This window comes from Nerophis ophidion, linkage group LG14 (genome assembly GCF_033978795.1).
Source record: "Nerophis ophidion isolate RoL-2023_Sa linkage group LG14, RoL_Noph_v1.0, whole genome shotgun sequence".
Taxonomy (NCBI): Eukaryota; Metazoa; Chordata; class Actinopteri; order Syngnathiformes; family Syngnathidae; genus Nerophis; species Nerophis ophidion.
The window spans coordinates 6,914,746-6,937,627 of NC_084624.1; the positions used below are offsets into that span (position 1 = coordinate 6,914,746).

At 40.6% G+C, this 22,882-nt stretch overlaps 1 protein-coding gene across 2 annotated transcripts in view; it reads right to left on the minus strand.

Moving 5' to 3' along the window:
- The window catches only part of LOC133568036 (alpha/beta hydrolase domain-containing protein 17A-like), a 30,772-nt gene extending 8,580 nt beyond the window's left edge, over positions 1–22,192 (minus strand). Inside the window, exons 1-5 of one of the 2 annotated variants that reach the window (XM_061919743.1) lie at positions 21,987–22,192; positions 18,619–18,704; positions 15,468–15,922; positions 15,190–15,384; positions 2,096–2,275 (exon numbers count right to left, since the gene is read on the minus strand). In XM_061919743.1, the coding sequence (XP_061775727.1) occupies positions 2,096–2,275; positions 15,190–15,384; positions 15,468–15,910 (818 nt within the window). In that variant the 5' untranslated portion in view covers positions 15,911–15,922; positions 18,619–18,704; positions 21,987–22,192. Of the gene's footprint in view, positions 1–2,095; positions 2,276–15,189; positions 15,385–15,467; positions 15,923–18,593; positions 18,705–21,986 lie in introns of both variants that reach the window. The other variant, XM_061919744.1, reaches the window with a different exon arrangement.
- Positions 22,193–22,882: the final 690 nt, after the last annotated feature.

Here is a 22,882-nt window from a genome sequence, read left to right on the forward strand (position 1 = left end):
CACACTAGGGACCATTTAGTGTTGCCAATCAACCTATCCCCAGGTGCATGTCTTTGGAAGTGGGAGGAAGCCGGAGTACCCGGAGGGAACCCACGCATTCACGGGGAGAACATGCAAACTCCACACAGAAAGATCCCGAGCCTGGATTTGAACCCAGGACTGCAGGACCTTCGTATTGTGAGGCAGATGCACTAACCCCTCTGCCACCGTGAAGCCCTCTCTTACTACCAGTGTTCTGAAAATTACTTATAAAAAAGTAATACATTCTAATTCCTTGTTACTTACCAAAAAAAAGTAATTTAATAACTGAATTACACTTTAATAAATGTAATTAAGTACTAGGGAAAGCAGCTTAGTGAGGCAGAAATCATTTAGCAAGACAACATGAACGGTAAGAAAGGGAGAATAATCACTGGAATCGTCATTTTTAACATCGATGTACATTTCTGGAAGTTGTGACTTCATTCAAAATGTGTATTTTTTGCCACACAAATGAGAGTTTTATTTTTTATTTTAAACGTTGCACATTTAAAATGTGAATGTGAACAAGTCTGTCTCCTTCAAAGTGTATTTTCTAGAACAGGGGTCGAGAACCTTTTTGGCTGAGAGAGCCAAAAATGTATTTCCCTAAGAGCCATATAATATATATTTTTTAAACTGAACACAACTGAACACGTGCATTTTTAAGTAAGACCAACATTTCCAGAGTATAATAGGTCTCTTATTCTCTGTAATAACATTGTTATTCTGAAGCTAACTGTGGAGGGGCGTGGCCTGCGGGCCTGCAGCAAAGCGGGATGTTGCCAGGACCGGCCTCGAAATCAGCGACAGGTGCGTAGAGGCCCACCTGGGCCTTTTTATCTAATCATCTGTCGTTCTGTTATAAGCAGGAGGAGAGACAGGGTTGGGGCTGGAGCCAGAGCGCGAGTGAGGACGAAAGAGAAAAAGACAATTGCTGGAAAGCAACTGAGAGATTAATTGAAAAAATATATATATATTTTACCCTAAAACAGGCTCTCATGTCGGTGCTTGGTGTTCTGAAGAACCCCCAGGAGGGCAAGCCCAACACTAACCAATAATAAATAAATTACTTCTTACCATTAACGCAACTTCTTGAACATAAAAATGCATGAGAATGTTTTATATTTTGAATGTTATTTTTAACACTATGATTACAAGTGGAATTATTCATTACTTATCCTGTTAAGCAATGTCAGCTCAGATTTATCCGAGAGCCAGATGCAGTCATCAAAAGAGCCACATCTGGCTCTAGAGCCATAGGTTCCCTACCCCTGTTCTAGAACAACAAAAAAGCTGGTACGTTAATTCCAGGAGCAAAATAGGGGTTACTTTTGTTACAGATTTGATCAAATGAGCATATTGTCTAAAATATAAGCCACTACTTCTTTCCCCAAGCTTTGAACCCTGCGGTTTATACAGAGGTGAGGCTAATCAATGGATTTTTCTTCGCTAACAGCAAAATTATGGAATGGATGTAGTAAAGAAGTCAAACCATGTAGTAAAATGATTCACATGAAGAAACTGTTCAAACGCAAAAAGGGTTTTTAAAGTACAAAGAAAAAGAATCCTGATAAACATTTAGAACCGTATTAAAAAAGACATAATCGTATTCATCTCACAAAGGATGAATAGGGAGATCAATGAATTCTGTTTTGTTTAATCAGCAGTTTTACTGCCGTGTTAAAAAAATTATTATTAGGGTATGTAGATAAACATTTATAAAATATATATATATATATGTATGTGTGAGAAAAAAATCACAAGACTACTTCATCTCTACAGAGCTGTTTCATGAGGGGGTCCCTCAATCTCTCTCTCTCTCTATATATATATTATATATATATGTTATATATCTGTGGCTAATATATCAAAAATATCCTTTTTTCTTCTAAAATGCTATGTACCGGTGCAGCTTATAGTCCGGAAACTACTGTCAAAAAAACTTGTGCATCATCTCTGTCATCATATTTTGTTTTGTCCTGAAAAAAAAAATCATGACACATTTGGCCATAGGACTGGGCCCTAAAACAAACATCTTGTACGGTGTCCCCCCATCTTGCAAGCCAAGGCTTACTTGGGGAAGGCATCGAAGCAGTAGGTCTTCTTGGTGTCAGGGAAGGCCACTCTCATCCCGGAGGTGAGAGGAGAGTGTAGAACCACAGCAGCACACTCGAAGCGTGACGCCAAGTCCACCGTGGGCACCGTGCCGATGCTCTGCCCGTACAGGATGATGTTCTCAGGGCTGATACCGTACCTGAGAGACATTTGGAATATTTTAAACGTCTGATAAGACCCGGGTTTGCAAAACAGATGTTCAGGGTTGAAGTTCAGCTTGTGAGACCATCTACTTTCTCTGTCCTACAGTTAAAGCATTGACACTATATACACACACATATACACATATATACATACAAGTATATATATATATATATATATATATATATATATATACACACACACACATATATATATATACATACATACCTTTATATACACATACATACATATATACATATATGTACATATATGTATATATATATATATATATATATATACACATATATGTATATATATATACACATTATACACATATATATACACATACATACATACATATATACACATACATATATCTATACATACACAGATATATACTCAGGTATACATGTATACACATACATACATATACTGGTGCATGTCTTTGAGGTGGGAGGGGCCTAACCCCAGGTGCACGTCTTTGAGGTGGGAAGAAGCCGGAGGGAACCCACGCAGTCACGGGGAGAACATGCAAACTCCACACAGAAAGATCCCGAGCGCAAGATTGAACACAGGACCTTCGTATTGTGAGGCAGACGCACTAACCCCTCCCCCGCCGTGCTGCCCATTATTTTGTTTTTATTTTATCATTATTATTTTTAACCCCCCCCCCCCCCCGCCGTGCTGCCCATTATTTTGTTTTTATTTTATCATTATTATTTTTATTGTTTATTATTTTATTAATTTATCACAGGTTATTGCCGCATGCATGATTTAAATTAATTTGAAAAAAGTGGCTCTCTAAAGCAGGAGTCGGCAACCTAAAATGTTGAAAGAGCCATATTGGACCAAAAATACAAAAACAAATCTGCAACAAAATAAAAGCCATATTACATACAGATAGTGTCTTGAGATATAAATTGAATTACGAGGACTTAAAGGAAACCAAATGAGCTGAAATATAGCTACAAATGAGGCATAATGATGCAATATGTACATGTAGCTAGCCTAAAAAGCATGTTAGAATCGATTAGCTTGCAGTCATGCAGTGACCAAATATGTCTGATTAGCACTCCGCACAAATCAATAACATCAACAAAACTCACCTTTGTGCATTCATGCACAACGTTAAAAGTTTGGTGGACAAAATGAGACAGAAAAAGAAGTGGCATGAATCACGTCTAAGAAAGTCAGAGAAAGTTACACATGTAAACAAACTACGGTGAGTTCAAGGACCGCCAAAATGAGTAGGACAAAACGGCGCTCGCCAAATACTCGAATCAGTGAAGCATGTTTAATACAAACAGTGTGCTTTATAACAATTAGGGAGGTTTGTGTCAGGTTTGTCCTCCTACATAAACTATATTAAAACAAAAAAAAATATATTTTTTACATTTTATTTCCCCTCATCTTTTTCCATTTTTCCTACATTTTTGAAAAAGCTCCAGAGAGCCACTAGGGCGGCGCTAAAGAGCCGCCCCCTGCTCTAAAGGCAACCATTACTGCGATGTGGCCCTCAATAAAAATGACTTTGACACCCATGGTCTAAAAGGAAAGAAGGAGATTATGGCTTGCAAGACGCCAACAAAAATTTGTATATGAATAATGTGGATAACTTTTTGTATCTAGTATGTATTAATACCTTTGACCTGCTTTTGTTACTTTTTTAAAGACGTATTGCTAATAAACAAGGAGTGTTTTTATTGAAGCATGACAAGATGACATTGGCAATCTCCCTTCCTTTCCACACCCAACCATAAATAAGTGGTGTGTAAACACTAAACAGACAACAGTTATGCTTTTAATGTCACTTGGAGAAAAGACAAGGCACGAGCAGCTGACCTGAAATTATTGGAATAAATGGGAGAAATAATATACAGTATAAGAACTGTGTTTTAAAAAAGAATAGTTTTACTGCTGCGAGTACATTACTAGCAGAGAGAAATGAGCGTGCGCTTACTGTAGGTAAAAGTATGATTTCACAAGTACCGTATTTTTTGGATTATAAGTCGCACCGGCCGAAAATGCATAATAGAGAAGGAAAAAAACATATACCGTATTTCCTTGAATTGCCGCCGGGGTGCTAAAACCTCTTCTCACTCCGGCACTTACCAAAGGCATGCAGTAAAAATTTGAGTGTGGTGTAAGGATACCTTCATGAAAAGCACATTTAATAAAAAAAAACGTTATTATGGTCTTACCTTTACTTATAAATGAATGACCCCGCAGTAATTCAAGGCAGGCGCATAATATATGCCCTGCGGCATATCAAGGAAATACGGTAAACGTCGCACGGGAGTATAAGTCACATTTTTGGGGGAAATTTATTGGATAAAATGCAACACCGATAATAGACATTTAAAAGGCAATGTAAAATAAATAAAGAATAGTGAACAACAGGCTGAATAAGTGTACGTTATATGAGGCATAAATAACCAACTGAGAAGGTGCCTGCTATGTTAACCTAACATATTATGGTAAGAGTCAGTCAAATAACTATAACATATAGAACATGCTATATGTTTACCAAACAATTTGTCACTCCTAAACCATAAATCCCATGAAATCTTCTTCCTCGATGTCGCTTCTAAACAACTCTGCCGACTCCAAAGGTATGCGCCGCTTCCTCTTGTCGTTTTCTGCTGCATATCTGCAATCTGGGTATTATCTTCGACCCAACTCTCTCCTTTGAGTCACACATTAAAAGCGTTACTAAAACGGCCTTCTTTCATCTCCGTAATATCGCTAAAATTCGCTCCATTTTGTCCACTAAAGACACTGAGATCATTATCCATGCGTTTGTTACGCCTCGTCTCGATTACTGTAACGTATTATTTTCGGGTCTCCCCATGTCTAGCATTAAAAGATTACAGTTGGTACAAAATGCGGCTGCTAGACTTTTGACAAGAACAAGAAAGTTTGATCATATTACGCCTGTACTGGCTTCCTGTGCACTTAAGATGTGACTTTAAGGTTTTACTAATTACGTATAAAATACTACACGGTCTAGCTCCATCCTATCTTGCCAATTGTATTGTACCATATGTCCCGGCAAGAAATCTGCGTTCAAAAGACTCCGGCTTATTAGTGATTCCTAGAGCCCCAAAAAAGTCTGCGGGCTATAGAGCGTTTTCCGTTCGGGCTCCAGTACTCTGGAATGCCCTCCCGGTAACAGTTCGAGATGCTACCTCAGTAGAAGCATTTAAGTCTCACCTTAAAACTCATTTATATACTCTAGCCTTTAAATAGACCTCCGTTTTAGACCAGTTGATCCGCCGCTTCTTTTCTTTTTTCTTCTATGTCCCCCCCTCCCTTGTGGAGGGGGTCCGGTCCGATGACCATGGATGAAGTACTGGCTGTCCAGAGTCGGGACCCAGGATGGACCGCTCGCCTGTGTATCGGTTGGGGACATCTCTACGCTGCTGATCCGCCTCCGCTTGAGATGGTTTCCTGTGGACGGGACTCTGGCTGCTGTCTTGGATCCGCTTTGAACTGAACTCTCGCGGCTGTGTTGGAGCCACTATGGATTGAACTTTCACAGTATCATGTTAGACCCGCTCGACATCCATTGCTTTCGGTCCCCTAGAGAGGGGGGGTTGCCCACATCTGAGGTCCTCTCCAAGGTTTCTCATAGTCAGCATTGTCACTGGCGTCCCACTGGATGTGAATTCTCCCTGCCCACTGGGTGTGAGTTTTCCTTGCCCTTTTGTGGGTTCTTCCGAGGATGTGCAGTCCTTTGAGACATTTGTGATTTGGGGCTATATAAATAAACATTGATTGATTGATTGATATTTCACTACGTCCAGCTTGTAATCTGCAGTACATGATTTCCTTTTCGGTGTCATTTTTGTTCAGCCCTTCTCAGTTACCGCCAACGTTGAAATGATCCCATTTTAATAGCTACAGCAGTAGCATATAGCAGTTAGCATTCCATGACCCACAATGCACTTCTGCCATGACCCTCCCCCGCCAACTTCTTATTGGTTGACGTGTGTGTGACGATTGCCGACATTTTCTCTGTCTCTTCCGCGAATGAGATAAATAATATTATTTGATATTTTACGGTAATGTGTTAATAATTTCACACATAAGTCGCTCCGGAGTATAGGTCGCACCCCCAAACTATGAAAAAAACTGCGACTTATAGTCCGGAAAATACAGTAAACATCTTATGTACTATAGACAGCGATTTTAAACTAGACCAGGGGCGCTCACACTTTTTCTGCAGGCGAGCTACTTTTCAATTGACCAAGTCGAGGAGATCTACCTCATTCCTAATTATAATTTATATTTATTTATTTATGAAAAATACATTTTTGTTAACAAGTTAATGGTGTTTAATGATAATACAAGCATGTTTAACACACATAGATTCCTTTCTTTCATGAAGACAAAAATATAAGTTGGTGTATTACCTGATTCTGATGACTTGCATTGATTGGAATTAGACAGTGGTGCTGACAATGTCCGCATTTTCAAATGGAGGGAAAAAAAAAGTCCTCGTTTCTGTCCAATACCACATGAAAGTGGTTGGATTTGGCATCTCATTTGTCCAACTTGCATACTCGTTTTTAAACACTTTGTTACGAGAGTAGCATATGTGTGTGGCCCTTTAATGTCTGGCAGCAGGTGAGTGACGTCAGTGAGTGTGCGGGTGGGCAAGCAAGTGAGAAAGCGGTCGCTGAGGACGGGGGAGAAATACATTGGCATCAAAATCCGTAGAGCGCTAGCTTGTGCAAGCTAGCTTTCTGAGACTCTTATTTTGTTAGCACAGGCAGGATGAAACAGGTCTTTTATGGTGAAGACAGGAACTGTGCAGTCGGTCTTTAGAGTTTTGACAGTAGGTACGGAGTCTCTAGAAATAAAATGTGTTTCTCTGCATCCGCCCTGTTAGTGTTTTTTTTCTTAAAAACATATAGCATCTCGGTAACAGTTCGAGATGCTACCTCAGTAGATGCATTTAAGTCTCACCTTAAAACTCATCTGTATACTCTAGCCTTTAAATAGACCTCCTTTTTAGACCAGTTGATCTGCCGCTTCTTTTCTTTCCCCTATGTCCCCCCCTCCCTTGTGGAGGGGGTCCGGTCCGATGACCATGGATGAAGTACTGGCTGTCCAGAGTCGAGACCCAGGATGGACCGCTCGTCGGGACCCAGGATGGACCGCTCGCCTGTATCGATTGGAGAAATCTCTACGCTGCTGATCCGCCTCCGCTTGAGATGGTCTCCTGTGGACGGGACTCTCGCTGCTGTCTTAGATCCGCTTTGAACTGAACTCTCGCAGCTGTGTTGGCGCCACTATGGATTGAACTTTCACAGCATCATGTTAGACCCGCTCGACATCCATTGTGGGGGAGTTGCCCACATCTGAGGTCCTCTCCAAGGTTTCTCATAGTCAGCATTGTCACTGGCGTCCCACTGGATGTGAATTCTCCCTGCCCACTGGGTGTGAGTTTTCCTTGCCCTTTTGTGGGTTCTTCCGAGGATGTTGTAGTCGTAATGATTTGTGCAGTCCTTTGAGACATTTGTGATTTGGGGCTATATAAATAAACATTGATTGATTGATTGATTGATTGATTAAATATGAGCTCGCAGCAGCCAGCGTCATCTCACAAGATCCTCGGGTGCCGAGAATGTCAAACAACTGACGAAAGTGAAGTCTTGGTATGATTGATGATTGCTAATTTTTATGTCTATTTCTTAATGCCTGGCTTGAGATCGACTGACACACCCTCCGAGATCGACCAGTCGATCGCGATCGACGTAATGCCCACCCCTGAACTAGACAAACAAGTCGATGGCGTTTTAAAACCGTGTTTTTATCACCTTCGTCTTTTAGTAAAGGTTAAACCGTTTTTATCTTTTAACCTTTTTGAACAAGTCGTGCATGCTTTTATTTCAAGTGGCCTGGACTACTGCAATGCACTTTATGCTGGCATTAGCCAAAAAGCTCTCTCCCGGTTGCAGTTAGTCCAGACTTTTAACAGGGGCCAGGAAACACCAGCATATAACCCCAATTCTTCAGAGTTTGCACTGGCTCCCTGTTCATTTTAGAATTGATTTTAAGACATTGTTGTTTGTTTTTAAATCTTTACATGGACTGGCACCTCAATATATCTCGGACCTCATCCAAATTTACATTCCTGCGCGCGCTCTGAGGTCCGAGAGCCAGCTCCAGCTCGTGGTGCCCAAGACCAGACTTAAGACCAGGGGAGACAGGGCCTTCTCTGTGGTCGGCCCTAAGCTCTGGAACACTCTGCCGCTCCATGTTCAAACTGCTTCCAAATTGGAGTGTTTTAAGTCTCGTCTTAAGACCCATTTTTAACACTACGTGAGTTGTGTGGTCCTCTGTGTTTTTTATACACTTTGATTTTTGTTTTATTGTTTTAATTGATTTTACCCTTTAAAATAGTTTAAATCATATTTGTTTTTATTGGTTTTATTTGATTTATTTTTTGTTTTATTCAGTCACTGGTGGAGCATAATATTGTTTTTAACATGGCCGTGCAGCACTTAGGAAACGTTATTGTTGTTTGAATGTGCTATATAAATAAAGTGGATTGGATTGGATTGGATTATGTCCATCTCCTTTACTAGTTGAGCCTTGTACGGTTGTACAAGTGTTTGTGGTGTTACAGCATCTTTTGACACAGACTTCTACCCGATTTCTGAAATTATCACTCCACTCATTTTTACCGACATGTTTACAAACGCTTCCCTCCTCCACGGCTCCACGTCTAAACACTTTTACGTTCCCATCCGCCAGCTTCAAACATGCATTAAATTGACCGTTCTGGAGCCATAAATCATTCAACTTGCACTTATCCGTTCTATGCAAGTCATTTAGCTATGCTGTGGGCTTTCCTTGAGTTTTCTCTGCTGCTATGTTAAGCTGATCACGGCACGCTGGCTGATAAAAGTGCGCGATAAGTTCCGCCCGGCGCAGCAAAAGGTTGCCTACTTTGGTTCTGTTTTATGGTTACGTTATAGCGTGACTGGCGTCCTCAAAAATCGTTTAAAAGCAAGACTGAAGTTTATCCATTTATGCATGTTTTAAATACCGCGTTTTTCAAAATATAAGTCGCTCCGGAGTATAAGTCGCACCTTCCGAAAATGCATGATAAAGAAGGAAAAAAACATATATAGGTCGCATTTTTTGGGGAAATGTATTTGATAAAACCCAACACCAAGAATAGACATTTGAAAGGCAATTTAAAATAAATAAAGAATAGTGAACAACAGGATGAATAAGTGTAGGTTATATGAGGCATAAATAACCAACTGCTATGTTAACCTAACATATTATGATGAGTCATTCAAATAACTATAACATATAGAACATGCTATACCTTTACCAAACTATCTGTCACTCCTAATTGCTAAATCCTATGAAATATTATACGTCTATTCTCTTACGTGAATGAGCTAAATCTGGGGTGCCCACACTTTTTCTGCAGGCGAGTTACTTTTCAATTGACCAACTCGAGGGGATCTACCTCATTTATATATATATCATTTATATTTATTTATTTATGAAAGAGACATTTTTGTAAACAAGTTAAATGTGTTTAATGATAATACAAGCATGTGTAACACATATAGATGTCTTTCTTTCACAAAGACAAGAATATAAGTTGGTGTATTACCTGATTCTGATGACTTGCATTGATTGGAATCAGACAGTAATGATAACGCCCACATTTTCAAATGGAGGAGAAAAAAAGTTTTCCTTTCTGTACAATACCACATGAAAGTGGTTGGTTTTTGGCATCTAATTCATCCAGCTTCCATACACTTTACAAGAGAAACATTGCCGGCAAATTCCGTAGCTTGCTTGATTGACATTCACGGCACCCGAGGGTCTTGTGAGATGACGCTGGCTGCTGCCAGTTCATTATTATGAAAAAATGACAGAGAGGAAGGCGAGAAACACTTTTTATTTCAAAAGACTTTCGCGCCGTCCCTTCCGTCAAAACTCTAAAGGCCGACTGCACATTTCCTATCTTCACATCACTTGTGCACGCCAGCTTTCTGAGGGATCGCTTGTGCACGCCAGTTTTCCGAGACTCTGTATTTAGTTAGCGCAGGCAGCATGAAGCAGGGCTTTTATTGTGAAGATAGGAAATGTGCAGTCGGCCTTTAGAGTTTTGACGGAAGATACGACGCGAGAGTCTGTTGAAATAAAAAGTGTTTCTCGCCTTCCTCTCGGTCATATTTTCATAATAATGATCTTGCAGCAGCCAGCGTCATCTCACAAGACCCTCCGGTACCGTGAATGTCATTTAAGTGACGTCTTGGTGAAGATTGATGATCACTCATTTTTAGGTCTATTTTTTTTAAAAGCCTGGCTGGAGATCGACTGACACACCCCCCGCGGTCGACTGGTAGCTCGCGATCGACGTAATGGGCACCCCTGAGCTAAATAATATTATTTGATATTTTACGGTGATGTGTTAATAATTCCACACATAAGTCGCTCCGGAGTATAAGTCGCACCCCCGCCCAAACAAACTATGAAAAAAACTGCGACTTATAGTCTGAAAAATACGGTAATACAATATTTCAAAATTGTATTTAAGACCCCCTTATGGGCCGGCGTGGCTCGGTTGGTAGAGCAGCCGTGTCAGCAACTTGAGGGTTCCAGGTTCGATCCCCGCTTCTGCCATTTTAGTCACTGCCGTTGTGTCCCTGGGCAAGACACTTCACCCACTTGCTCCCAGTGCCACCCACACTGCTTTAAATGTAACTTAGATAATGGGTTAAGCGCTTTGAGTCACTAGAGAAACGCGCTATATAATTCACTTCACATTTATGAGATTTCAGTAGAATTTTTGACATTTTAAGGCAGGGGTCGGGAACCTTTTTGACTGAAAGAGCCAAGAAGCCAAATATTTTAGAATGTATTTACTTGAGAGCCATATAATATTTTTTTAACACTGAACACAACTAAACGCGTGCATTTTTAAGTAAGACCAACATTTCTAGAGTATAATAGGTCTCTTATTCTTTGTAATAACATTGTTATTCTGAAGCTAAATGTGGAGGGGGCGTGGCCTGCGGGCCTGCAGCGAAGCGGGGTGTTGCCAGGATCGGCCTCGAAATCAGCGACAGGTGTATAGATGGCCCACCCGGGCCTTGTTATCTAATCACCTGTCGCTCTGTTATAAGCAGCAGCCAGGAGGAGAGACGGCGTTGGGGCTGGGGCTGGAGCCAGAGCGCGAGCGAGACCGAAAGAGAAAAAGACAATTGCTGGAAAGCAACTGAGAGACTAATTGAAAAATAAAAAAATATTGTAACCCTGAAACAAGCTCTCATGTCGGTGCTTGGTGGTCTGAAGAACCCCCAGGAGGGAAAGCCCCACACTAACCAATAATAAATAAATAACTTCTTACCTTTAACGCAACTTCTTGAACAGGTGCGGTAAAAAACGGATGGATGGATTAAAAATGCATGTTTTATATTTTGAACGTTATTTTTAACACTGTGATTACAAGTGGAATTATTCATTACTTACCATGTTAAGCAATGTCAGCTCAGATTTATCCGAGAGCCAGATGCAGTCATCAAAAGAGCCACATCTGGCTCGCGAGCCATAGGTTCCCTACCCTACCCTTACGTATAAAATACTACACGGTCTAGCTCCAGCCTATCTTGCCGATTGTATTGTACCGTATGTCCCGGCAAGAAATCTGCGTTCAAAAGACTCCGGCTTATTAGTGATTCCTAGAGCCCAGAAAAAGTCTGCGGGCTATAGAGCGTTTTCCGTTCGGGCTCCAGTACTCTGGAATGCCCTCCCGGTAACAGTTCGAGATGCTACCTCAGTAGAAGCATTTAAGTCTCACCTTAAAACTCATCTGTATACTCTAGCCTTTAAATAGACCTCCTTTTTAGACCAGTTGATCTGCCGCTTCTTTTCTTTCTCCTATGTCCCCCCCTCCCTTGTGGAGGGGGTCCGGTCCGATGACCATGGATGAAGTACTGGCTGTCCAGAGTCGAGACCCAGGATGGACCGCTCGTCGGGACCCAGGATGGACCGCTCGCCTGTATCGGTTGGGGACGTCTCTATGCTGCTGATCCGCTTGAGATGGTTTCCTGTGGACGGGACTCTCGCTGCTGTCTTGGATCCGCTTGAACTGAACTCTCGCGGCTGTGTTGGAGCCACTATGGATTGAACTTTCACAGTATCATGTTAGACCCGCTCGACATCCATTGCTTTCGGTCCCCTAGAGAGGGGGGGTTCCCCACATCTGAGGTCCTCTCCAAGGTTTCTCATAGTCAGCATTGTCACTGGCGTCCCACTGGATGTGAATTCTCTCTGCCCACTGGGTGTGAGTTTTCCTTGCCCTTTTGTGGGTTCTTCCGAGGATGTTGTAGTCGTAATGATTTGTGCAGTCCTTTGAGACATTTGTGATTTGGGGCTATATAAATAAACATTGATTGATTGATTGATACCCCTGTTTTAAGGCCTTAAATTTAAATTGTTGGATTGAAGACTTTTTTAGACCCCACAAATACCTGTATTATAAGTGTTTGCGTACCTGTTTTAGGTGTATTATTTCCTTTGGGAACAATTTATTTGGCTTTCTTTGGACCGAGAGGCGGGAATTTTTGGGCACCCCCCAATTTGATAAAGATTTAGGAGTTACGATTATTATTAATGGATCTTTAATTTATTTATATTGAGGCAGTTTTACGTTTTTTTTTTCACTAAATAAGTATTTATAACTGGCTTATGTTGTATTTTTGCTTTGTATAATGTTTGATAATGTATGTATTCTTTGTATTTTTATTTTTGTATGCTCCTATACGGATCCCAGGAAGACAAGCAATAAACAATAACTTGCAACTTTAAAAAAACAATTCATTTGGAAAATTAAACAGATAAATTAATTCCCACATGTATTAAATTAATGAAAATGTGTGCAAAACGGGACCATAAGTGCCTGATAGTAAAAGAGCTGGGTGGATCTCTCAGTGAGATGGCATGACTTTATTAACAATAAAAAAAAATCCATTAGATTATTGACGTTTTTTAAATCGATTCAATAATCGTCCATGTCCGACTATCAATGCATCTAAAAATTGATCATTTCCCTGACCTCTACAAAGCGCTATTGAAAACAGAGGTACAGGGATGATGTTCAAAAACCGGTTCTCCCGATTGTTCCATAAGAAAAGAACCGATTCCATGGATTCGAATCCCTATTTGAGAAACGGTTCCCGTTGTAGAAAGCCACTACAGTAAAGAAAACGATTTTGTTCTTTATTCGAACCAGGAAATGACGTGGCTCAGTCATTCGGCGGCAGATACAGAAGCAGCAACAACAACAAAGGACCGGAAAAAAACGCTTGGCTTCACTTTACTAAGAAACACGACCAGGAAACGGCTATCTACCATTATTGCCGGGCTTTGCCTTCCTGGACAAACATGTTCAGGCCGTACATAATCTGAAGGTTAGAGAAGCAGCGACAGAGATGAGGAAGCCCGCCCCTCTTCCTCCGCTTCAACCTGCAGTCCAAGCGATAGTGCCGGTGAGTAACTAACATTAACTGCTGCAGGTTCATTTCCATATCTGCTCACATGTAGTCTTTAGGCTAAAATAACGTTACCTCTTATGTCAAACAGGACTGCAGTAATGTTAGCTGGACTAACGTTACCTAAGCATAGTCAGTGGCCAACGGTAACGTTACCGTTAGCCTTTTTGTATGTGTGTGATAACGTTAACGGTATCTTGTACACCACTCCATTTTAAATTGCCTTTCAAATGTCTATTCTTGGTGTTGGCTTTTATCAAATAAATTTCCCCCGAAAATGCGACTTATACTCCACTGCGACGTATATATGTTTTTTTCTTTCTTTATTATGCATTTTATCTTGCCGATTGTATTGTACCATATGTCCCGGCAAGAAATCTGCGTTCAAAAGACTCCGTTTTCATTTCGGGCTCCAGTACTCTGGAATGCCCTCCCGGTAAAAGTTCGAGATGCCACCTCAGTAGAAGCATTTAAGTCTCACCTTAAAACTCATTTGTATACTCTAGCCTTTAAATAGACTCCCTTTTTAGACCAGTTGATCTGCCGTTTCTTTTCTTTTTCTCCTATGTCCCACTCTCCCTTGTGGAGGGGGTCCGGTCCGATCCAGTGGCCATGTACTGCTCGCCTGTATCGATTGGAGACATCTCTACGCTGCTGATCCGCCTCCGCTTGAGATGGTCTCCTGTGGACGGGACTCTCGCTGCTGTCTTAGATCCGCTTTGAACTGAACTCTCGCAGCTGTGTTGGCGCCACTATGGATTGAACTTTCACAGCATCATGTTAGACCCGCTCGACATCCATTGCTTTCGGTCCCCTCTGAGGTCCTCTCCAAGGTTTCTCATAGTCAGCATTGTCACTGGCGTCCCACTGGATGTGAATTCTCCCTGCCCACTGGGTGTGAGTTTTCCTTGCCCTTTTGTGGGTTCTTCCGAGGATGTTGTAGTCGTAATGATTTGTGCAGCCCTTTGAGACACTAGTGATTTAGGGCTATATAAGTAAACATTGATTGATTGATTGATTTTTGGCAGGTGCGACTTATATTCCGGAGCGACTTATAGTCCGAAAAATACGGTACTAAAAAAAGTTTCAAGCAATCCAATAATACAGCAACCTATCTAGACTATATTATTGGTTCAATAATTGCATCGAAATCGATAATTTCTTAACAAACATCATCCCAACAGAGGTACACCTGTACAGTTTGTAATGGTTTGTTTCAGTGACTACTCTTATTCATATTGGGAACAGTTAAAAAACTGCATAGAACTTGCATTTGGTTGGCTTTTACAGGTAGAACGATTGGAAAACACACTTAAGTAAAACTAAGCACACCTGACACAAAAACAGTGGGTATAAAAGGTCATTAATACAATCTTACCTGGAGCGCAAGGCGTGCCAGGCGGCGTCAATGTCAGCATAAAGGTTTTTCTCTGATGGTTTGCCAGTGCTAACCCCATAGCCTGAGTAATCGTACGAGAATATGTTGCAGTTGATGCGCGTTCCTAAGCCGATGTAAAAACTGCTCATCTGACCAAGGTCCACTGCGTTGCCGTGTGAAAACAACACGGTGAACCTGAGGAGCGAAAGTAGAGCAGTTAGTGGGATGTAGACTGCAAACATCGGCAGTAAAGTGCCGTCTGGAAGCGGTGTAGTCACCTGGCGTTAGGGGCACAGCGTATATACATACATCCCACCCTGTTGCCTCTGCTGGACCTGGTCAGGAACACGTCCGTCACGTCCAGCTCTCTCTGAGAATACTGAAACTCTGCCCGCTCTGTGAGATGCAGCTTCCACCTGCTTTCGCATCCACCCGCGGCACCGGAACCTCCGCTTCCGCCGCCGCCGGTGCCGCCGCCGCCTCCCCGGTCGCCGCCGCTGCCGGCGCCGAGCCGCGAACGCAGGCCGGGAGCTCCCAGGGAGGGGAGGGGAGCCCCGGAGCTGGGCCCGGACGCGGCTCCGGCACCGGCACTGGGATCTGGGTCAGGGAGGAGGGCGTAGGTGGGCTCTGGAGGGAGGAAAGCTAATTTGGCGGCGATGCGGCTGGGGCAAGGAGGACAGCAGAACAGGCAGCATAGCTCTCGTATGGACAGACCATTCATCTTCTAGTGGACCTAAAAGACACAATTACACAATCACGTCAACAACAGAGGAATCCTAAAGGTTTAAATTAGATATGTGGAGACATGTCATAATAATAACTTAAAGGCAACTGCACTTTTTGGGGAGTTTTGCCTATCGTTCACAATCATTATGAGAGACAAGAAGACACATGACTTTTTTTAGGGGGGGGTTAAGGATGATAAAAACATACTTTCAAAATGCAGCTAATGAGAGCCACAGTTGGAGCCTTTAAAGGCCCCTAAAACAGTTTCAAAACCCTCCATCAATGTTTCATACACACTGCAAGTATATAAATAATGTAGTAACAGACACCTTCATAACAATATGTAATATGTACAATATACACAGTGCATGTATATTTATAATGTAGTAACAGACACATCCATAACAATATGTAATATGTACAATATACACAGTGCATGTATATATATATAATGTAGTAACAGACACCTTCATAACAATATGTAATATGTACAATATACACACACAAATGTTACATACATACATATATATATATATATATATATATATATATATATATACACTGCAAGTATATAAATAATGTAGTAACAGACACCTTCATAACAATATGTAATATGTACAATATACACACACAAATGTTATATATATATACTGCAAGTATATAAATAATGTAGTAACAGACACCTTCATAACAATATGTAATAGTTACAAAATACACACTGCAAGTATATAATGTAGTAACAGACACCTTAATAACAATATGTAATAAATATAATATACACACACAAATTGTATATATATATATATATATATATATATATATATATATATATATATATATGTATATATATATATTAGGGGTGTAACGGTACACAAACATTTCAGTTCGGTACGTACCTCGGTTTAGAGGTCACGGTTCGGTTCATTTTCGGTACAGTAAGAAAACCACAAAATATACATTTTTGGGTGTTTTATTTACCACATTTGAAACAATGGCTTTATCATTTTAACATTGGGAACACTATAATAATTCTGCCCACATTAAGGGCCTACTGAAAGCCACTACTAGCGACCACGCAGTCTGATAGTTTATATATCAATGATGAAATATTAACATTGCAACACATGCCAATACGGCCTTTTTAGTTTACTAAATTACAATTTTAAATTTCCCGGGTTTTTTTTATTGAAAACGTCGCGTAATGATGACGTGTACGTGTGACGTCACGGGCTGTTATGAGTATGAGCGCTGCACACACACACACAGCTAAAAGTCGTCTGCTTTAACGGCATAATTACACAGTATTTTGGACATCTGTGTTGCTGAATCTTTTGCAAATTGTTCAATTAATATTGGAGAAGTCAAAGCAGAAAGATGGAGTTGGGAAGTTTTAACCTTTAGCCACACAAACACACGGTGATTCCTTGTTTAAAATTTACGGACATAAAACTTTACTATGTATCACAGCGGACATGGATCCCAACCAAATGTCAACCAGCAGGTTTCGGTGAGAAAATTGTGGTTAAAAAGTCGCCTCTTATATATATATATATATATATATATATATATATATATATATATATATATATATATATATATATATATATATATATATATATATATATATATATATATGAGGGGTTAGTGCGTCTGCCTCACAATACGAAGGTCCTGCAGCCCTGGGTTCAAATCCCGGCTCGGGATTTTTCTGTGTGGAGTTTGCATGTTCTCCCCGTGAATGCGTGGGTTCCCTCCGGGTACTCCGGCTTCCTCCCACTTCCAAAGACATGCACCTGGGGATAAGTTGATTGGCAACACTAAATTGGCCCTAGTGTGTGAATGTGAGTGTGAATGTTGTCTGTCTATCTGTGTTGGCCCTGCGATAAGGTGGCGACTTGTCCAGGGTGTACCCTGCCTTCCGCCCGATTGTAGCTGAGATAGGCGCCAGCGCCCCCCGCGACTCCGAAAGGGAATAAGCGGTAGAAAATGGATGGATGGATATATACATACATATAATGTGGTAACAGACATCATAACAATTTGTAATATGTACAATATACAAACTGCAAGTATCTATATAATTTAGTAACAGACACCTTCATAACAATATGTACAATATTCAATGTATTTTGGTCATTATAATCAGCAGTGGTACTTCCTTCTTTGGCACATTTATATCCGTTTCCATAGCAGTGTACATCTAAATTCCGGCACCTACTGTGTTTTCCGACTTACGCCAACAAACACGCGAGTGTCTTGTAATCATGGCAGACTTGGTAACAGATAACGAAGAAGACTATTTTTGGACAAACGAGGATTCACAACTTCATATTTTTGAAGCTGAATATGTGAGGATGAGCTGCTGCTAATGGAAGCGAGCACAAAGGAAAGATGGGTGAAACGTTGGAGCAGACAGAAGCCGAGAGAGTGACCTCGGTGTGATTTTGTCAAGCTGTAATTCTGTAACTTTCGAGAATTGATTGCTACCATTAGCTGCATTGCGAGCTACCTAGAACGAGCCAATGTATATGTGTTAGAAAGCAAGAAAAACAAAAACCTTTTGTCTTGTCCCTCATAACGATTGTGAACGATAGACAAAATTCCAATAAAAGTCCAGTCCTTTAAGATAAATGAAAAACAAGTGCATCAAAGTAACCAGGAGGATGTCCAGCACATACCCTTGTCTTTATATCATGACTTTACCTGGATTCAAGAGTCCCTGGGTTTGGAAATGGACTGGCACACAACCGTGCCAAGATCTTCTCCTCTAGTCACTTAACCTGAAGGACCTTAAAATAAACAAACATAGGGTGTTGACGTTATTACAATATTTATTTGTAAACCCCAGAATTTCATCTACAGCTTCATCTCTCAGAACAATGTCCAAACAAAATAACATACAAACACATACATTGTCCTGAAGAATTTGGAGGTAATCATCCTTTTTCATTGTCGCATTTAAAGCAGCAGTTCCATTGGCAGCAAAACAGGCCCAGAGCATGATACTCCCACCACCATGCTTGACAACAGGGGTGGTGTTCCTGGGTTTAAAGGCCTCAACTTTTCTCCTCCAAACATATTGCTGAATATTGTGGCCAAACAGCTCATTTTTTGTTTCATCTGACCAAAGTACTTTCCTCCAGAAGGTCTTAACTTTGTCCATGTGATGTCAGATGAAACAAAAATTTAGCTGTTTGGCCACAATACCCTGCAATATGTTTGGAGGCATTATGTTCTTTACAGCTTTTGACCACGACTGTATATTAAACATCTGTAAAAGATCAAATTTTGTCGAATATCTTTACCCTTCGATATTCATAAAGTATACAGTGCATTTACGTTGTGTGGATGTTGATGGATAATGTTTAAGATGTGGTCATTGATGACATGTGTGACATCATAATGTTTAAGATGTGGTCATTGATGACATGTGTGACATCATAATGTTTAAGATGCGGTCATTGATGACATGTGTGACGTCATAATGTTTAAGATGTGGTCATTAATGACATGTGTGACGTCATAATGTTTAAGATGCGGTCATTGATGACATGTGTGACATCATAATGTTTAAGATGCGGTCATTGATGACATGTGTGACGTCATAATGTTTAAGATGCGGTCATTGATGACATGTGTGACGTCATAATGTTTAAGATGCGGTCATTGATGACATGTGTGACGTCATAATGTTTAAGATGCGGTCATTGATGACATGTGTGACATCATAATGTTTAAGATGCGGTTACTGATGACATGTGTGACATCATAATGTTTAAGGTGCGGTCATTGATGACGTGGGCCGTCATAGCGGCAAAGACGAGGTGGTTGATGACATGTGTGACGTCATAATGTTTAAGACGCGGTCATTGATGACAAGTGTGACATCATAATGTTTAAGATGGGATCATTTATAATGTTGAAAACGCGGCCATTGATGACATGTGTGACGTCAAAATGTTGAAGACGCGGCGATTGATGACATGTGTAACGTAATAACGGTTAAGACGCGGTCATTGATGACAGGTGTGACGACATAATGTTTAGGATGCGGTCATTGATGACATGTGTGACATCATAATGTTTAAGATGCGGGCATTGATGACATGTGTGACGTCATAATGTTTAAGACGTGGTCATTGATGACATGTGTGACGTCATAATGTTTAAGACGCGGTTACTGATGACATGTGTGACATCATAATGTTTAAGGTGCGGTCATTGATGACGTGGGCCGTCATAACGGTAAAGACGAGGTGGTTGATGACATGTGTGACGTCATAATGTTTAAGATGAGGTCATTGATGACATTTGTGACGTCATAATGTTGAAGAGGCAGTGATTAATGACATGTGTGACGTCATAACGGTTCACACGCGGTCATTGATGACATGTGTGACGACATAATGTTTAAAACGCGGTCATTGATGACAAGTGTGACATCATAATGTTTAATATGGGATCATTTATGACATCATAATGTTGAAGACGCGGCCATTGATGACATGTGTGACATCTTAATGTTGAAGACGCGGTGATTGATGACGTGTGTGACGTCATAACGGTTAAGACGTGGTCATTGATGACGTGTGTGATGTCATAATGTTTAAGACGTGGTCATTGAAGACATGTGTGACGTCATAATGTTTAAGATGCGGTTACTGATGACATGTGTGACATCATAATGTTTAAGGTGCGGTCATTGATGACGTGGGCCGTCATAACGGTAAAGACGAGGCGATTGATGACATGTGTGACGTCATAATATTTAAGACGTGGTCATTGATGACATGTGTGACGTCATAATATTTAAGACGCGGTCATTGATGACAAGAGTGAAGTCATAATGTTTAAGATGCGGTCATTGATGACATGTGTGACGTCATAATGTTTAAGATGCGGTCATCGTTGATGACATGTGTGACGTCATAACGTTTAGATGCGGTCATCGATGACATGTGTGACGTCATAATGTTTAAAACGCGGCCATTGATGACATGTGTGAAGTCATAATGTTTAAGATGCGGTCATTGATGACGTGTGTGACGTCATAATGTTTAAGATGAGGACATCTTTTTTGTAAGGGGCGCTGGAAGCCGGCAGACCTGTCAGCGATCCTGTTCTGTCTCCCTGTAATGTTTGTCTAAACTTGAATGGGATTGTGCTGAAAATTTTAATTTTCCTGAAGGAACTCTCCTGACGGAATAAATAAAGTACTATCTAATCTAATCTAATCTAATTAATGACACGTGTGAAGTCATAAAGTTTAAGATGCGGTCATTGATGACATGTGTGACGTCATAATGTTTAAGATGCGGTCATTGATAACATGTGTGATGTCATAATGTTTAAGATGGGATCATTTATGACATCCTAATGTTGAAAACGCGGCCATTGATGACATGTGTGACGTCATAATGTTTAAGATGCGGTCATTGATAACATGTGTGATGTCATAATGTTTAAGATGGGATCATTTATGACATCCTAATGTTGAAAACGCGGCCATTGATGACATGTGTGACGTCATAATGTTTAAGATGGGATCATTTATGACATCATAATGTTGAAGATGCGGTCAATGATTACATGTGTGATGTCATAATGTTTAAGATGGGATCATTTACGACATCATAATGTTTAAGATGCGGTCATTGATGACATGTGTGACGACATAATGTTGAAGATGAGGTCATTGATGACGTCATGTTTAAGACGTGGTCATGGACGACATGTGTGACATCATAATGTTTAAGACATGGTCATTGATGACATGTGTGACGTCATAATGTTGAAGACGTGGTCATCGATGACATGTGTGACGTCATAATGTTGAAGACGCGGCCATTGATGACAGGTGTGACGTCACTGACATGCTAATGAAGCATCTTGGGTGATAACCTCTAACGCGAGCCCTCGCTGTGTTTGAGCTGGCCTCCACCGCGACGTGTAGTCCACATAGTCATGTTGACGCCGGGCAGGCAGTACAATGGCGGCAAAGTGTCCAAATCAAGGCTAGCAGTGTTAGCATGGAGGTGCTAGCAGTGTTAGCATGGGAGCTAGCTACTTACCAGTTGACGGCGCGTCGTGAGAAGGGCTGCTGTGCTCCTCTTTGTACACATAAGCACCACAACACGTCGACAATCCTCTCTGTGTCTGGACATGGATGGTTTTACTCAAGCAAACCGACGGCGGCTAACAAGATAACATTTATGGCTACGAGAGTTTTTTTTTTTTTTTTTTCCTCCAGCTCTGAGGATTACATCCGGAAGTGACGTCATCTTGTCAAGAAAACTTTATTGCGACGCGCTCGGTGAACAATTGAACATACACACGTTACTAAATAATATTATATAGTATTCAATCACATTATACTATATTAAATCATAATAAATAGTCCATCTTTTGACTAGTGCTAATCATTTTCAGGGCGGCAAGGGGTTGGGGCTTAATTTTTTATTATATTATATTATCCATTAGGGGGGTGGGGAAAAAATGATTCAAATACAAATCGCGATTCTCACGTTGTGCGATTCAGAATTGGTTCTCTTTTTTTTTTTAATCGATTTTTTAAATTTTCTTATTTATTTTTATTTTTTTTTATCAATTCAACAAAACAATACACAGCAATACCATAACAATGCAATCCAATTCCAAAACAGAACCTGAGCCAGCAACACTCAGAACTGCAATAAACAGAGCAATTGAGAGGAGACACAAACACCACACAGAACAAACCAAAAGTAGTGAAACAAAAATGAATATTATCAACAACAGTATCAATATTAGTTATAATTTCAGCATAGCAGTGATTAAAAATCCCTCATTGACATTATCATTAGACATTTATACAAATAAAAATAAAGAACAATAGTGTCACAGTGGCTTACACTTGCATCGCATCTCATAAGCTTGACAACACACTGTGTCCAATGTTTTCACAAAGATAAAATAAGTCATATTTTTG